The sequence below is a fragment of the Miniopterus schreibersii genome (assembly GCF_964146895.1).
Source record: "Miniopterus schreibersii genome assembly, chromosome: X".
In the NCBI taxonomy this organism is placed as follows: domain Eukaryota; kingdom Metazoa; phylum Chordata; class Mammalia; order Chiroptera; family Miniopteridae; genus Miniopterus; species Miniopterus schreibersii.
The window spans coordinates 45,065,402-45,084,910 of record NC_138104.1 but is presented as its reverse complement, the minus strand read 5'-3'; the positions used below and the strand labels follow the sequence as shown (position 1 = coordinate 45,084,910).

Sequence of the window (19,509 nt, the reverse complement as noted above, 5' to 3'; positions counted from 1 at the left end):
GTTGTGCTTCTAATAATCTCACAAATGTTTACAATTTAAAAACTCAGATTATTTTAATCTTTTCAAAAATAGATTCACATCATGTTAAAAGAAAAATATTCTGCTATTAGCAAGTATGGAATAACTGGTTATTAATGAAGTAAGTAACATGGGCCACAGGAAAAATAACCTTGTAAAATATGAGCTTTCACTTCTCCTTTTAGGAAAACCAAATACAGACACCAAAATTTACGATTAGTATGTACAAAAAGCTTAATATATACTACATATAGTACTGTCTTTAACCCTGACACTAACTCTGTGACGTAGATATTATTTCCATTTTGAAGACAAAAAAACTGAGGCGAATGCTCAATAATTTGTCCAATATCACAAAACTGGTAAGTAGTGGAGGAGGTGTTCTCACTCTAGAGCTTGTGCTTATAATATCTATGATAACTGCTTCCTTGCTACATTAGAGATGGTAAAATAATATATGATTTTATGAAAAAAGATGAATTTTATTTTATATACAAGGCTTATGTATTGAAAAGATCAGTATATTTCTGGATCACAAATACACATTTGATAAATTCTAAATGGTTTCATTAATTTTTCATAAAATGATTTATGTAGCTCTTTTTTGCTCTTGGTCCTAGTGTTAATAAAAACCAAATAATATATTCATTATATAGTAATGTGATTTTTCTCCATGAGGTTAATAGAGTTTGTTGGAAAATAAATGAAGTGAAGCCTTATTCAGAAAAATAAGCCCACTGCTACATTCTTTAGGCATAGGAACAAAATAGAAACATTATTAATGCATTTACAATGGGGACTGTATAACCAGCAGCATGGACATTTCATTTATAGAAGGCAAAATATATGAATGTTTGGCTTTGATAATTGCCACACACGAATGAGTATCTAATTTAAAATTCAAGCTATAATGTTCTTTTCCTAGTGAACCTGGATTTATAAGAACACACATATGTGCAAATTTGAGAAGCTTTCAAGAGACATATATAACTGGCTTATGTAAATAATGCATGGAGGGACGACAAAAGCGCTAAAAAAATAATGAAGTACAGCTAAACCACTCATGACATGGTAAAACTAAGTTGGCATCCTTTAGTAAAACTTAAACCACTCCAGCTGTTTCACTTATATTTCATTTCTTTGTCATCAATTCTGACAGTTCCAGGCATCACCATGCTTTCCCTGGTTCCCTTAGAAAAGTATAAAGTTGTTTTTTTTTAATTTATTTATTCTGAGAGAGAAAGTGTAGGGGGAGAGGGAGAGAAAGAAAGGGAAAGATAGAGATCCTGATTTGTTGTTCCACTTATGTGGTTGATTCTGGTTGATTCTTGTATGTGCTCTGATGGGGATCAAACCCACAACCTTGACATATCAGGACAATACGCAGGCATTGCTAGGGCAGTATTTTTTTTACTATCTTGGCTAATTTCATACAGGTGAATATAATCCACATTTTATTTTATTTCATTTTAATTTATCTTTATTGTTGAAAGTATTACAAATGTCCCATTTTTCCTCCATTGATCCCCTCCCACTTACACCCCTACCCCAAGACCTTTACCACATCATTGTCTGTATACATGGGTTATGCATATACGAATATAAGTTCTTAGGTTAATATCTATCCACCCTCTCACACCTGCCTTCCCACTGAGACTCATCAGTCTGCTCCATGCTTCTGTATCTCTGGATCTACTTTGTTCATCAGTTTATTTTGTTCATTAGATTGCACATATGAGAAAGATCACGTAGGACTTGTCTCCCTCTGACTGGCTTCTTTTGCCTAGCATATTACTCTCTAAGTCCCACCATGCTGTCTCATAGAGTAAGGGAACCTTGTTTTTTACAGCTGCATAGTATTCCATGGTGTAAATGTCCCAGAGGATGCTTGATATGATTTCAATCTTCTTGAACTTGTAGAGACTTGTTCTGTGTCTAACATGTGGGCTGTCTTTGAGAATGTCCCACATGCCCTTGAGGAGAATGTATATTCTGCAGCTTTGGGGTAAATGTCAATTAAATCCATCTGATCTAGTGTGTCATTTAGAGTCACTGTTTCCTGCTTGATTTTTTGTCTGGAAGATCTATCCAGTAAAGTCAGTGAGGTGTTAAAGTACCCTATTATGACTGTATTGCTATAGATCTGTCCTTTAAAGTCCTCAGAAAAGAAGGTTTGCTTTTTTCCCCAGCCTGTATGAGTCGTGTTTTGATGTGGGTCTCTTGTAGACAGCATATAATTGGGTCAGCTTTTTTGTCCATTCAGCTACCCTATGTCTTTTGATTGGAGCATTTAATCCACTTACATTTAAGGTTATTATTGATAGGTACTTATCTATTGCTATTTTATTTCTTTATGCCTGTTTCTCATTCTCTCTACTTCAACTTCTTATTATAGCAGTCGCTTTAACATTTCTTGCAATGCTGTTTTGGTCCTGATAAACTCCTTTAGTCTTCTTTTTTGTCTGGAAAGCTCTTTATTCCACCATCTATTTTGAATGATAGCCTTGCTGGATAGAGTAGTCTTGGTTTCAGATCCTTGTTTTGCATTACCTTGAATACTTCATGCCGTTCCTTTCTGGCCCGTAGAGTTTCTAATGAGAAATCAGCTGACAGCCTTAAGGGAGCTCCTTTGTAGGTAAGAGATTGCTTTTCTCTTGCTGCCTTTAAGATTCTCTCTGTCTTGAATTTTTGGCCTTTTTTATTATGATGTGCCTGGGCGTGGGCCTCTTTGGGTTCCTCTTGCTTGGGTCTCTCTGTGCCGCTTGAACTTGCATGACTTTTTCCTTCAAAAGGTTAGAGAAGTTTTCTGCCATTATTTCTCCAAACACATTATCCCTTCTGGCACTCTTATAATGGGAATATTGTTCCATTTCATGTTGTCCCAGGGCTCCCTTAAACTGCCCTCCTGTTTTTTCATTGTTTTTTCTTTTTGGCTCTCTGATTGAGTGATTTTTTTCTACTCTGTCTTCTAATTTGCTGATCTGATCCTGTTTCCTCTAATCTGCTGTTTATTCCTTCCAACGTTTTTTATTTTATTTCAACCATGTCATTCTTAATTTCCTTAATAGTTTCCATTTCTTTTCTCATGCTGTTGAGCATTCTTATGATCAGTATTCTGAACTCTATATCTGATAGATTGCTTTTCTCCATTTCATTTAGCTCTTCTTCTAGAGAATTCTTTTGTTCTTTCATTTGGGGCTTTTTTTTTGTCTCCCCATTTTGGCTGCCTGTTTGGATTTGTTTCTATGTATTAGATAGATCTGTTAGGGCTCCCAGTGTTTTGGATGGTCACTGGTGACAGCCAATGTCAGCCGCTGTTTGTGACTGGCCTTGTGTACCGTTTGAAGCTTTCCACACTCCATAGCTTGCGGTTCCCTCTCCTGAGACTGGGGACTGGTTCAGTTTGGACAAGACCAAGATGTGCACCAAGGTCTGGTAAAATGAGTGTGAAATTACTCTGCATTGCGCTGCCCTGGGCTGTCATGTTTTGCTCCAAATATGAATTAAATTTAACTTTAGGGCAAAGGGAATAAGAATCTATGTTTATATTACTTTTGCTAACTGAGGAAACCAAATGAGAAAGAAGGCAATGACATTAACTACTTTGCTTCTGACTTCTCTTTTCTTACATTTAACTTCATGCAAGTAGGAAGGTATTAAGCACACATTCTGCACTGTATGCTTTTATTCATCCACTACCTTGCCTTGTTTATTTTATGGCTATATGTTCTTAATTTTATAGAGCATTGAGACCGACCCACCCAAAATCAGTTTAAACGTGTGATAAATGTGTAAAACAACGTTTTCATGATGGATCCTAATTAGGTTAAGCAATATGACACCTCCTAGGCTCTTTCTCATTAACTAGAAATGTTATTGGAATGTGAAATACTTATAGCTGACTCAATGAGTAACTCTCACCTTCCGACGAGTTCTTGGGCAGCACTTTAATCTCTGCAGTAATTTAGAACATTTTAAAAATGCTCTATGAGGCATCTAGACCCAGGGCTTGGAAAACCAGACCTTGGTGCACATCTTGGTCCTGTCCAAACTCAGCTAGCCACCCTGCTCCCCATCCCAGCTCCAGCAAAGGGAACCGCAAGCTATGGAGTGTGGAAAGCTTCAAACGGTACACAAGGCCAGTCACAAACAGCGGCTGACATTGGCTGTCACCAGTGACCATCCAAAACACTGGGAGCCCTAACAGATCTATCTAATACATAGAAACAAATCCAAACAGGCAGCCAAAATGGGGAGACAAAAAAAAAGCCCCAAATGAAAGAACAAAAGAATTCTCTAGAAGAAGAGCTAAATGAAATGGAGAAAAGCAATCTATCAGATATAGAGTTCAGAATACTGATCATAAGAATGCTCAACAGCATGAGAAAAGAAATGGAAACTATTAAGGAAATTAAGAATGACATGGTTGAAATAAAATAAAAAACGTTGGAAGGAATAAACAGCAGATTAGAGGAAACAGGATCAGATCAGCAAATTAGAAGACAGAGTAGAAAAAAATCACTCAATCAGAGAGCCAAAAAGAAAAAACAATGAAAAAACAGGAGGGCAGTTTAAGGGAGCCCTGGGACAACATGAAATGGAACAATATTCCCATTATAAGAGTGCCAGAAGGGATAATGTGTTTGGAGAAATAATGGCAGAAAACTTCTCTAACCTTTTGAAGGAAAAAGTCATGCAAGTTCAAGCGGCACAGAGAGACCCAAGCAAGAGGAACCCAAAGAGGCCCACGCCCAGGCACATCATAATAAAAAAGGCCAAAAATTCAAGACAGAGAGAATCTTAAAGGCAGCAAGAGAAAAGCAATCTCTTACCTACAAAGGAGCTCCCTTAAGGCTGTCAGCTGATTTCTCATTAGAAACTCTACGGGCCAGAAAGGAACGGCATGAAGTATTCAAGGTAATGCAAAACAAGGATCTGAAACCAAGACTACTCTATCCAGCAAGGCTATCATTCAAAATAGATGGTGGAATAAAGAGCTTTCCAGACAAAAAAGAAGACTAAAGGAGTTTATCAGGACCAAAACAGCATTGCAAGAAATGTTAAAGCGACTGCTATAATAAGAAGTTGAAGTAGAGAGAATGAGAAACAGGCATAAAGAAATAAAATAGCAATAGATAAGTACCTATCAATAATAACCTTAAATGTAAGTGGATTAAATGCTCCAATCAAAAGACATAGGGTAGCTGAATGGACAAAAAAGCTGACCCAATTATATGCTGTCTACAAGAGACCCACATCAAAACACGACTCATACAGGCTGGGGAAAAAAGCAAACCTTCTTTTCTGAGGACTTTAAAGGACAGATCTATAGCAATACAGTCATAATAGGGTACTTTAACACCTCACTGACTTTACTGGATAGATCTTCCAGACAAAAAATCAAGCAGGAAACAGTGACTCTAAATGACACACTAGATCAGATGGATTTAATTGACATTTACCCCAAAGCTGCAGAATATACATTCTCCTCAAGGGCATGTGGGACATTCTCAAAGACAGCCCACATGTTAGACACAGAACAAGTCTCTACAAGTTCAAGAAGATTGAAATCATATCAAGCATCCTCTGGGACATTTACACCATGGAATACTATGCAGCTGTAAAAAACAAGGTTCCCTTACTCTATGAGACAGCATGGTGGGACTTAGAGAGTAATATGCTAGGCAAAAGAAGCCAGTCAGAGGGAGACAAGTCCTACGTGATCTTTCTCATATGTGCAATCTAATGAACAAAATAAACTGATGAACAAAGTAGATCCAGAGATACAGAAGCATGGAGCAGACTGATGAGTCTCAGTGGGAAGGCAGGTGTGAGAGGGTGGATAGATATTAACCTAAGAACTTATATTCGTATATGCATAACCCATGTATACAGACAATGATGTGGTAAAGGTCTTGGGGTAGGGGTGTAAGTGGGAGGGGATCAATGGAGGAAAAATGGGACATTTGTAATACTTTCAACAATTTAAATAAATAAATAATAAAGAGCTGTAGGTACAACATTCAACCAATTTATTGTAAATTCGTTTAATTCAGGATAATTCTTGGACCTCAGAAGACATTAATGTCAGTTGAATACTATAATGGATTAACATTTGTAAAATAAACTATTTTAGAGAGATATTAATTTTTGTGACATAGTAGAAAAGCACATCTATGTAAATCTTAAGAAGATAATTGAATTGATGAATATTCAAAAAGTGAATATTCTTTTCATTGAGTTGAGTAATTAATGTACTTTTTCTTTTTAATCCTCACCTGAGGATATTTCCATTGCTTTTTCAGAGAGAATGGAAGGGGGAAGCAGTAGAGAAAATGAGAGAGAGAGAGAGAGAGAGAAAGAGAGAGGGAGAGAGAGAGACAAATGGAAGAGGCAGAGTGAGAGGGATAGAGAGAGACAGAAACAGAGACAGAGAAAAATACATTGATTTGTTTTTCCACTTATTTATGCATTCACTGGTTGATTCTTGTATGTGCCTTAAGTGGAGATTGAACCTGCAACCTTGGTGTATCATGACAACACTCTAACCAACTAAACTACCCAGCCAAGGCTGTAATTTGTTTGTTAGGTAAAAAGGAGTCTTTAGCCACTGTAATGAAATAATGAATTTATACCACCATAATGCTACTACATATTCAAATATCTCCATAGGTACTTGAATATTTCTAATTCTAGCTTAAAAGATAAATTCATATACTTCATTACTAATTTTTTAATAGTATGAAATTTCAGGAACAAATCTTACACAAAAACCTCATTCATAACAATTTGCATATATTCATTGATTGCTAGCACAGGCTTTATCACTTGATGATAAAACTTTTCAAAATATTTTTAAAAAATTTTTATTGAATTTATTGGGGTGACATTGGTTAGGATTATAGGTTTCACTTATACAAGTCTCCAGTACATCATCTGTATACTTTATTTTGTTTCACCACCACAAGATCTCCAATCCAAGTCAAATCTCTTTCCATCACCATTTATCCCCCCTTATCATTTTGTACCTCCCCTCACCCCTTTCCCTCTGGTAATCATCGTACCATTTTCTGTGTCTATGAGTTTTCTTTTCTGTTTAATACCTTCAACTTTTACCCAGCCTCCCAACCACCCTCCCTTCTAGCAGCTGTCAATGTGTTCTCAGTATTAATGAGTCTTTTTCTATGTTGTATGTTAATTTCTTTTGTTCAATAGATTCCACATATAAGTGAAATCAGATGGTACTTGTTTTTCTCTGACGTATTCCACTTACCATAGTATTCTCTAGATCCATCGATGCTGTAGCAAAATGTAAGTTTTCTTTCTTTTTTATGGCCACATAGTATTCCATTGTTTAAATGTCCTACAGCTTTTTTATCCACTCATCTACTGATGGGCACTTGACTACTTCCAAATCTTGGTTAGTGAAAATAATACTGCAATGAACATAGGGGTGCATATATTCTTTTGAATTAGAGTTTCATTTTTCTTTGTTTATATTACCAGAAGTGGAATTGCTGGGTCATAAAGCAGTACATTTTTTAATTTATGGGGTAACTCTATACTGTTTCCCACAGTGGTTGTGCCAATCTGTATTCCCACCAACAGTGCATAAAGATTCCATTTTCTCCACATTCTCACCACATTTGTTGTTTGTTGATTTATTGATGATAGCCATTCTGACAGCTGTGAGCTGATATCTCATTGTGGTTTTAATTTGCATTTCTCTGAGGATTAGTGATATTGAGCATCTTTTCATATGTATTGGCCATCTTTATGTCCTTTTTGGAGAAGTGTCTATTCAGATCCTTTGCCCAATTTTTAATTGGATTCTTTGATTTTTTTCGTGTTGAGTTTATAAGTTATTTATACATATTGGATATTAACCCTTTACAATTGGCGAATATGTTCTCCCATTCAATAGCTTGTCTTTTAATTTTGTTGATGGTTTCTTTTGCTGTGCAAAAACTTTTCAGTTTGATTTAGTCCCACTTCTTTGTTTTTTTTCTTTTGTTTTTCATCCTGGGGGGAAATATCAGAAAAAATATTGCTATGAGAAATGTCCAAGATTTTACTACCTATGGTTTCTTCTAGAATTTTTATGGTTTTGAAACTACCATTTAAGTCTTTAATCCATTTTGAGTTCATTCTTGTATATGGTGTAGGAAGGTGGTCTAGTTTCATTTTTTTAAGACACATCTGTTCAATTTTCCTAGTACCATTTATTGAATAGAGTATCTTAACTCCCTTGTATGTTTTGTCTCCTTTGTCAAATATTAATTGACTATAAAGATGTGGATTTATTTCTGGTATCTTTATTATGCTCCATTGATCTATATGTCAGCATTTGTGCCAGTGCTATGCTGTTTTGATTACTATGGCTTTGTAGTATATTTTGATATCAGGTAGCATGACTCTTCCAACTTTGTTCTTCTTTCTTAAAATTGATGTGCCTATCTGGGGTCGTTTGTGGTTCCATCTACATTTTTGGAATATTTGTGCTAGTTCTGTGAGATATACCACTGGTATCCTGCTAGGAATTGTGTTGAATCTATAGATTGCTTTGGGTACTATGGACATTTGGTGGTGTTAAATTTTCCTATCCATGAACACAGTATATGCTTCCATTTACTTTTATTTTCTTCATTTTCTCTTTTCAGTGTCTTATAATTTTCTGAGTACAGGGCTTTTACATTCGTGGGTAAATTTAGTTCTAGGTATTTAATTTTTTTGTATGCAATTGTAAATTGGATTTTTTTCTTAGTCTGCCTTTTTGATAATTCATTATTGGTATATAAAAATGCAACTGATTTCTGGATATTTATTTTGTATCCTGCTATTTTACTGAATTCATTTATCAGTTCTAGCAGTTTTTGGTGGCATCTATAGGGTTCTCTATATACAGTAACATATTACCTGCAAATAATGACAATTTTACTTGTTTCTTTCCAATTTGGATGACTTTTATTTCTTCTTGTCTGATTGTAGTGGCTACAAATTCCAGTACTATGTTGAATAACAGTGTTTAAAGTGGACATCCTTGTCTTGTTCCTGATCTCAATGGAAACTTATTTAGTTTTTGCCCTTTTGAGTATGACGTGGATTTATCATATATGGTCTTTATTACATTGAGGTATATTTCCTCTATTCCCACTTGCTGAGAGTTTTCATCATAAATGGGTCCTAGATTTTATCAGATGCTTTTTCTCCATGTATTGATATGATCATGTGATTTTCATCCTTTATTTTGATTATGTGGTGTATCACGTTTATTGGCTTTCCGATATTGTACCAACCTTGAATGCCCAGAATAAGTCACACTTCATCATGGTGTATGATCTTTTTAATATATTCCTGGATCTGGTTTGCTAATATTTTGTTCAGGATGTTACCGTCTTTGTTCATCAGGGATAGAGAATTATAATTTTCTTTCTTTGTAGTGTCTTCGTTTGGTTTGGGAATTAGGATAATGCTGACCTCATTAAATGAGCTTGGGAATTTTCCCTCCTTTTGAATTTTTTTGAATAGTTTGATAAAGTTAGGTGTTAGTTTTTCTTTGAATATTTGGTGAAATTCTCCTACGAAACCATCCAATCCAGGACTTTTGTTTGTTGGGATTTTTTTTTTCATTACAGCGTCAATTTCATTACTTGCAATCTATCTTCTGATTTTTCCTGATTCAGTCTTGGAAGATTGGTGTTTCTAATAATTTATCCATTTCATCCAGATTGTACAATTTGTTGGCATGTAGTTGTTCATATTTATTTTTATAATCTTTTGAATTTCTTCAGTGTCAGGTGTTACTTTTCCTCTTTCATTTCTGATTTTATTTGGCTATTCTCTCTCTCTCTCTCTCTCTCTCTCTCTCTCTCTCTTTTTTCTCGATGAGTCTGGTTAAAGTTGGTCAATCTTGTTTATCTTTTCAAAGGTTCAGCTCTTGGTTTCATCAATCTTTCATGTTGAATTTTTAGACTCTATTTCATTTATTTCTTCTCTGATCTTTATTATTTCCTTTCTTACATTCACTTTGGGTTTTGATTGTTGTTCTCTTTCAGGTTCCATTAAATGTAAAGTTAGATAATTTATTTGAGATTTTTCTTGTTTCTTGATGTAGGTCTGTGGTGTTATGAATTTCCCTCTTATGAGTGCTTTTACTGTGTCCCATAGTTTTTTGGATTGTTGTGGTCATTTCCATTTGTTTCAAGGTATCTTTTGCTTGTTTTCTTCCTTGATCTCATTGTTAACCCATTCATTTTTTTTTTTTTTTTTAGTAACATGTTATTTAGCTTCCATGTCTTTGTGTGTTTTTCAGTTTTTTACTTGTGATTATTTTCTAATTGCATACCATTGTGGTAAGTAAAGATGTTTGATATGATTTCAATGTTCTTAAATCCACTGAGACTTGTTTTGTGGCCTAACATGTGGTCTATCCTAGAAAATATTCCATGTGCACTTGAAAAGACTGAATATTCTGCTGCTTTGGAATGAAATATTCTGAAGATATGAAATAAATCCATCTGATCCAATATGTTATTTAAGGCCTCTGTTTCCTTGTTAATTTTCCCTCTGGAAGGTTTATCCATTGAAATCAACGAGCTGTTAAAAACCTCTACTGTGACTGTATTACTGTTGAACTCTCCTGTTATGTTTATCAAGATTTGCTTTGTATATTTAGGCGTTCCTATGTTGAGTGCATAAATGTTTACAAGGGTTATATCCTTTTGTTGGATTGCTCCCTTTATCATTGTGCAGTGCCCTTCTTTGTCTCTTGCTATAGCATTTGTTTAAAGTCTATTTTGTAAGATATATGTATTGATACTGCAGCTTTTTTCATTTACATTTGCATGAAATATCTATTTCTATACCTTTACTTCTAGTTCATGTGTACCTTTCATAATAAGGAGGGTCTCTTGCAGACAGCATATATATGGGTCACGTTTTCTTATCCATTCAGCTACTCAATGTCTTATGACTGGAGCATTTAAGCTATTTACATATAAAGTAATTATTGATAGATACGGATTTATTCTTTTAAATATGTTCTACTGCTTTTTTGTTTTTTTCTTTTTCTTCTTCTTACAAAAGACACTAATATTTCTTGCAATATTTGGTGGTAAACTCTTTTTAGGGTTCTTTTTTTCCTGAGAAGCTCTTTATTTCTCCAATTTTAAACTAGTTTTTGTTATAGGTCCTTGGTTTTCCCCACTTTGAATATATCATACAAATCCCTTCTGGCTTGAAATGCTTTTGTTGAGAAATCAGTTGACAGTCTTATGGGAAGTCCCTTGTAGGTAACTAACTCTCTCTTGATTCATTTAAGATTTTCTTTTTGTCTTTAACTTTTGCCATTTTAATTATGATGTGTCTTGATGTGGATCTTTTGGATTCACCTTGTTTGGGACTCTGTGTTTCCTGGGCTTGTGTATCTTTTTCCTTCACCAGGTTAGGAAAATTTTCAGTCATTATTTCTTCAAATAGGTTCTTGATCCTTTGCTCTCTCTCTTCTTCCTCTGGTACCCTTATAATGTGAATATTGTTATTCTTCATGTTCCAAAGGTCTCTTAAACTATCCTCATTTTTAAATTTTTTTATTTTTTCTGCTCTGATTGTTTTCTGATACCTTGTCTTCCAAATCACTGAGTTGATCCTCTGCTTCATTCAACCTACTATTTATTCCTTCTAGTGTATTTTCCATTTCAGATATTCTATCCTTTTCTGATTGGTTCTTTTTTAAGGTTTCTATGTCCTTTTTTATGCTTGCGATCTCTTTGTTGAATTTATCACTAAGTTTCTTGAGCATCTTTACAATAATTTTTTTTTTTTAACTCTATATCTGGTAAATTACTTGCCTCCATTTAATTTAGCATTTTTTTATTTTGCTTTGTTTTGTTAGAGATTTATCCTGTTCTTTAATTTTGGGCATGTTCATTTTTCTCCCCATTTTGACTGTATCTTTGTATTTACCTTTATGTATTAGGAAGATCTTCTATGACTTCCAGTTTTGGTAGGGTGGCCTTATGTAATAGGTGTCCTGTGGGACCTTGTGGCACAGTCTCCTTAGTCATCTGAACATGGGGACAAAAGGAGTCTGGAGGGTGGGGGTTATTGCATTCCCCCAGGCTGATGCCTTATGGAGAGGAGTTCTCCAACCAATAAAGATGGCGTATGTGGTGTGGGACAGTGACAGTACAGTGAATCTGTTGGCTGTTCCTTCAGTTCTCTCCCCAAAGCCACAAACCCCTGTCTCTCCTCATGTGACTCTAGTCCGCTCAGTTGGCCTCCATCAGAGCACAGGGTGGGTGGCTGTAAGAATTTGTGCATTGGCCCTTTAATAGGGCACCTCTGTCTCTAGCCTCTAGCAGACTCCTGACTCTCTCTGGAGGACAAAATCCTCGCTTATTTTCACAATGACATGTTATGTGGGCACCTTTTCCTGGCTCTGGGGCTCTGGGCTGGGCAGCCCGACTTGGGGTTGAAATCCTATGCTGCTCAGGCAAAATCTCTGCAGGTAACATACCCCTCTGGAATCTCAGCAGTGCCTGTGGGAGCCAGGACAGCCGTTTGAGTGTCTCTACCCTTCCTACCAATCTCAATGTGGCTTCTACTGTAAATCCTTTGTTATAAGACTTCTCAGCTAATCTTTAGTTGGTTATTCAGGTATATTTCTCTATATATTTTTTGCAATTCCAGTTTGGTCCTGGGCGGAGGTAACTGTAACATCCACCTACTCCGCCACCATCTTTGATCACTCTGTCAAAGCACTTTGAATATACAATACTAGCTAAATATAGTTCAGGCACTAGTTACAGAGAAGTGGTGCCCACATGCCTACCTGAAAAACTTCACTATTACTATGGTGAAAGTGTCTTACTACAATGGAAGTGTGTTAGGATAATAAATCATCAATGGCTATATTCTGCTCTGTGAATTTGCACTCATTTAAAAATGTTTACCTAGCCATTAATCTAAAAATATTTACCTTGCCATTAATTTAAACACAGACATATCATATATTTTTTATTTTAATGTCTGTTTTTGAGATGTTCATTTGGAATATATTCACCCCTAACCTTTTCCCAGTGTGAAGTTTTCATCATACCAAAGGGTCCAGGTCCATAAGATTAAGTCAGTATTAAGAATTTGGCTATTAAAGTGGTTATTGTTTATTCTTCTGTTATATCTACTGCATACATGTTAGAATATTTATGACGACTCTATATCCTATATTTAACAGAAGAGCCCTAATCTCAAATATTCTGTCCTCTTATCCTATATAAAATCATTGAAATATCCGAGAAAAGCTATTTAAAGTCTAAGTTATATCTCTTACACCTGAGGTAAATACAATGATCTCCTCTTGGATATTACATGTGTTGTAATTTGTATTTGGGTAAATATAGTTTCAATATATTTTAGCTTGATAAAAATGTGTACAATCATTATTCTATGAATTTAATTAAAATAGATTAAAGTATATTTTCTGTATATGCACTTAGTTTCTTATAGGGCAAATCTATTATCATAAAAACCTTGTAAAGCAATTATGCTTCTTCCTCAGCATCAACATTTTAAAGATTTAATAATTTTTAATTTGGGAATTTTTCTTTAGAAAGTTATAGTTCTATTTTCTACATTTCTATTTGCATTATGAGAAATATTATTTATTTTTCTAATACCTACATTAAAACACAGATTTGTTGATATTTAAATACAAATGCCTCATCTAATGCAATGTTCCATATTATCTTAAGGGTTAGAATCTGTTGTAAAAGTTAGAAAACATGCACACAAGACAGGAATTCATCCACAGATTATTTTATTCTTCTCCACTGATTTAGTAACTTTAATTTTTCAAACCTGAAGATTACTTTGTATTTTGATTTGTGTTGAAAATATAATGATTCATGTGGCTTAGCATTATTCATGACACAGAAGAATAGTTCCTACTTACAAACAAAACTTCAAAAGAATCTATACGACCCATACCATCCCTGATTTATTCTTTTATCTACCATACTTACCACTGCTATCAGAGTTATTAAAACTCCCCATGATCAGAACCACCCCAGCCTCATTTTTCCTGATTCTTCCCTCCAAGATCTATGTATGATACTATTGCCAAGAAAAACTCGACTGCTTGTAACAACCCAAGTGAAGTTGTTTACTCCAGGAATTCGAAGATCCTAAAAAGAATCAGGGATGGTGTTGCCTTTATATGTTTTGTGTAATGCTAAACCATATAATTACCGCACGTTCAACACAAACCAAAATATCTGAAAATCTAAGTGAAAGCTGGGTCTTGAAAAAGTTATTTTGGTACTTTAAGCTTTAGTTGTTTCATAATATTTAATATGTTGAAGGTGGAGTTATCTCTATTCTCCCCTCCAGCTCTTAAAGGGTATGATTCTTAAACTAGTATATCACCCCACAAATAAATAAAATAGTCTAATTATTACATTCAGGTTGGTTTCAGATGCTAGCTCCTATTCTGAATATTTATATTAGGGGTTATCAAAATTCACTGATTTAAAGAGCTTTATAGTTAAAAATGAACAAATAACTCCACTTTTACCTACCTACCATAATATATACATACCATCATATAACATTCAACTAAAAGAAAAGAGTAAAAAACAAAAACTGAAGTTTTAAAGAATACCTCAGGTGCTACAAAGTTTGCAGTGTAGCATGGAGTTAAGAGAAGCCCATTTTCTCCTCGAAGTTGCTTTGCAAACCCAAAATCACAGATCCTAATGGAGTCTGCATTGGCTGATTCATCCATATATAAAATATTACTAGGTTTAAGATCACGATGAACAACCTTGAACATGAAAGAACAAAGTATTATAAATCTATAGCTAAATAAATATCTGTTAAATAAACATTTTAAATTCATGTATTTCCAAGAGAATAACTTTCTTAATAATAAAATATTGAAAATGATACTTTGCCCAACCTTCATAATCTTGAAAGCCTGAAGTATTCAGAGAAAATAATCTCTATCAGATAGATGCTTCACTTTCTATTCAAGCTAACAGTTTTGTTAATAACTTCCAATTTCAAAGTATCAAAACTGTTCTCAGTTCCACTTCTGGTTATAATAGACTAAAAGCCTACTTAATATGCCTCTCCCCACAGTAAACAACTATAAAAGCTGAACATAACAGAAAAATAAACTACCTGAAGGTACTGGGGAGTGAACAGAATAAGAAAGACTCTTGTGGGAAGTACACACTTGGCTGAAGGAGGGACTACAGGGAACTATACGAATGGCTTTTAGGCAAGGGGAAAGTGCAGTCCTTATGTGACATCTACATGTGGAAAAGCTTACAGTCTTCCTGGTGTGGAAAACCAGAAAAGAGATACTGGGAAACCTTTAATGCTGAGTGGATGGATACTGTAAAGCAAAAAGTCAGAACTACCCCTAAGTTCTGGTCGGGTAGCTCAGTTGGTTAGAGCACTGTCCAGATACGCCAAGGTTGCAGGTTTGATCCCCGGTCAGGACGCATACAATAATTAACAAATGAATGCATAAATAAGTGGGACAACAAATTGATCTCTCTCTCTCTCTCTCTCTCTCTAAAAATCAATAAATAAAAAATTTAAAAAAGAACTACTCCTGAATCAATAATATGTAGAAGAGGGGTGAGGGGAGGTAGAAGAGGGTAAAGGGGGGAATAAATGGTGACAGAGGAAGAAGACTTGATTTTGGCGGGTAAACACACGATGCAATATACAGGTGTATTATAGAGTTGTACATCTGAAACCTGCATAATTTTATTAACCAATGTCACCCCAATAAATTCAATAAAAATTTTAAAATGTGTAGAAGAGGCTCAAAGTAGTTTATATTAAGATGAAAGATAGAGACCAAAGTTGCTACCCCAAAATTGCTTTTCAGTGCAAAGAATGCTGAGAAAATTATCTGCTAAAACAAAGCAACAAAAAAATCAATAATAATAATTGGATAAAAATAACAGAATACAAAAATCTCCATAACTTAATATTCCAATGGGCAGTATACAATCCAAAATTATTTGATATACAATGAAAACAAGAAAGAACCAAGAAAATACAACACAGTTTGAAGAAAAAAGGAAATCTATCAATTCTAAATCGAAGATGAACCACATTGGAACTAAAAGACAAGAATTTATATATATATATATATATATATATATATATATATATATATTTTATATTTATCTCTATTGTTGAAAGTATTACAAGTGCCCCCCTCCTCCCCACTCCTGCCTGCTCCCCAGGCCTTCACAGCACTATTTTCTGTGTCCATGGGTTATGCATATAAGTTATTTGGTTAATCTCTTTCTGCTCCCCCCACCCTTCCCTCTGAAATTTGTCAGTCTGTTGCATTGGAGTGACATTGGTTAATAAAATTATACAGGTTTCAGGTATACATTTCTATAATACATCATCTGTATATTATATTACTTGGGGTGGAGAACATACAGATAATTTTTAAAATAATATGATGGAGGTGCTAGCTAAAACTAGGGTAGTAATGATATTGTAGCATGTAAGTGCATAAATGTTGTAACCTTAAATTTAAACAATGTTGTATGGAATTATATCTCAATAAAAACGTATTATACAAAGTTCACAAGACTAAACACAAAACATTTAAAAAATAAAGCAGCTATTATAACTATCTGAATAAAGTAAACAAAACATGCTTTCATTGCATGAAACTATCAGCAGAAATACAGAAGCAATAAATAAAAACCGAATAAAATGCTAGAAATGGAAAATATTCTGAAATTCTCTATATGATAATTTTCTTACTGATTATTATCCACTTCATTTAATCTAGTTCTATCTTAATCAGCAATTTGTTACACTGAAAGATCTTTAAAGACAAGAACCAAGTCTTACTCATATTTGAATCTGCAACACATTTTATAATGTCTGGCATATAGAAATGCTAAATACATCTCCATCATTAATTTATTTAATTGATGTAAGAAACTGAAGATTTCTAAAATAATAAACTAAAGATGCTTAGCATGCCTGCCAACCAAAGTCAAATCATCTTCAGTCACAATATATTTGGCCCCCTTGCAATATACAGATTACGTTTCATAGAAATGGACACTTGAAACCTATATGGTCTTATTAACCAATGTCACCCCAATAAATTTAAATAAATAAATGAATAAAAATAAATAAAAAAAGAAAAGCTGCTTATCATTTTCCTCATCTCAAAATTTCTGGTCATCCTTTATTTTAGAGAGTGTTGGTAAAAACAATCAAGCAATTAACCTTTAACCTTTACTTCATATTTTATAATATTGAAAAATGTAGTCTATCAAACCCGACACAAAACTGAGTACTGGCTTATTTTTCTTATTTATAAAAGGTGACCATGTAGAATTTTCACTGTACCAATACTGAGTTGTCCATTAATTTATTGTCTATTATTATGTGCATACTTATCCACTATTACAACTGATTCAAACTTAAATATTTAAATTATTTGTGACTTTGTTTCCTTACAGAGGTATATGTAATAAAAGTTGACATTTTTTGGTAACATTTGTTTTCTTTATGAACAGGTAGGTAGCAAAATAACAGGCCTGCTACACTCCTATAAATTTTAATAGATTAATGCTTCAAATGTTTAGAATCCAAATTTCTTATTGTATTTGGAGGAGGGGTTGGCAAGGATCAAGATATACAGTCCTCTTAGTACCCGAACTTTATATGTTAAGTGTAGCATAATTTGGATAATATTCACATGTCCTTGGATAATTTTTTTATGTTTCAAGTTTAAATTTGATTAAGTTTAATAGTTTCAAAGTCAAGGTTAGGTTCATTTATATAATTTAAACCACTTTTAAAACTAGTATGCTACTCAGAGAAAGACAAGTATCACAAGATCTCACTTATATGTGGAATCTAATGAACAAAATAAACTGATGAAAAAGGTAGATCCAGAGACATTGAAACATGCAACAAACTGACGTATTTCAGAGGGAAGGGGGGGCAGGAAAAGATTAACCAATGACCTTATATGCATACATGCATAGCCCATGGAGAGACAATAGTGTGGGGGTGGGGGGGGAGCCTGGAGAGTGGGTGGGAGCTGGGTGGAGGAGGTCAGTGGGGGGGGAGGGGACATTTGTAATACTTTCAAAAATAAAGTTTTAAAAAAACTAATATGCTATTAAATCAGGGTCAACAGGCAGAGGAAGAAAATGAAAGTATTTTCTAATTTCCTAAATCTATAACCTTCATTACTCTATGAATTTTATTAGGATATTCTCTATAAAATACATTATAAAAAATAATTCATTATAAGTGGTATACCCTATATATAATTTTATGAATATATAAGTCACAGAATTGAAGGGAAGAATGTAACTACAACTTACTCCTTGACAATGAAGATAGTCAACTGTCTTAGTTATTACAAACAGTACATCACTAGCTTCCCGTTCTGAGAAACATTTTTGTTTGAGAATACGGTCAAGTAGTTCTCCTCCTTTCATCAAATCCGTAACAAGATAAACATATCTACCATCATCATAAACCTAAAAAAGAACACATTTAAAAAATATTTATAATTACAATTCTAAAATGTTTAAATTACACCTACTTTGCTTTTCTAGTGAACCGCTAGTGTTAAAAAAATACATTATTTCTTTATTGTTAATATAGTACAGGCTGTACTGAAGATTAAATTGCCTAAACAACCTCTTATACACTCCTGTGAGACCATGTTAAACATATAATTTTATTAATTTTTTGGGTAGTATGTTACATTTCATCAAAGGATACAAATGGAAAAATAGAACTCTTTGCCTCTCAAATGGCATCTATCTCATTTTTTTACTGTATTATAGACACTTCTCTTCCCTACTAATAGTAAGTTTCCTTTTGGCAGTAAATATATTATTAGTTCATTATCTGACATGGTATCTTAAATGTTTGCTGAATTAAAATACTATATTAAGGAAAATAAATTCAAAAAATACGTGTACCCTTTTATTCAGGGCTTGTGAGATAGATAAATTAGATAGATGATAGATAGATGATCAATAGATAGATAGATGATAGATAGATGATAGATAGATGTAAACTACTGTTTAAAAATATTAATCAGAGTGCATATCATATTATCCAAAACAAACAGATTGAGGTGATGGCTGAATTGTTTGCCTTCTCTTAAGAGAAAAGAGTATTATTTTCTTATGTGAAAAGTCAGCATTCAGGAACATCTATTTTTTTTAAGTAGCACAGATTTTTATTGTCAAAACAAGTAAGATATATGAGCATAAGAGAAGACACAAATAAATTAACTGTTCTCATTATTTCAGATTCCAGGGCCTCTCTATGGAAAGGTCATCCCAGTGGGCTATGTAGACAGGATCCTTCCAAAGCAAGAACAGCAGGGATTTGAGACAGTGTTCAGGGTAATGACTGAACACGTCCACAGTGAAGAGAAATGAATAGGTGCTCTCCCTGGTTCCT

General features: G+C 34.1%; 1 protein-coding gene across 2 annotated transcripts in view; it reads right to left on the bottom strand.

Annotated features, from left to right (window-relative positions):
• Nucleotides 1–19,509, bottom strand: part of RPS6KA6 (ribosomal protein S6 kinase A6) — a 209,590-nt gene that overhangs the window by 50,986 nt on the left and 139,095 nt on the right. For both annotated transcript variants that reach the window (XM_081126032.1, XM_081126031.1), the window contains exons 17-18: nucleotides 18,411–18,569; nucleotides 14,678–14,839 (exon numbers count right to left, since the gene is read on the bottom strand). In XM_081126032.1, coding sequence (XP_080982158.1) covers nucleotides 14,678–14,839; nucleotides 18,411–18,569 — 321 coding nt within the window. The remainder of the gene's footprint in view (nucleotides 1–14,677; nucleotides 14,840–18,410; nucleotides 18,570–19,509) is intronic.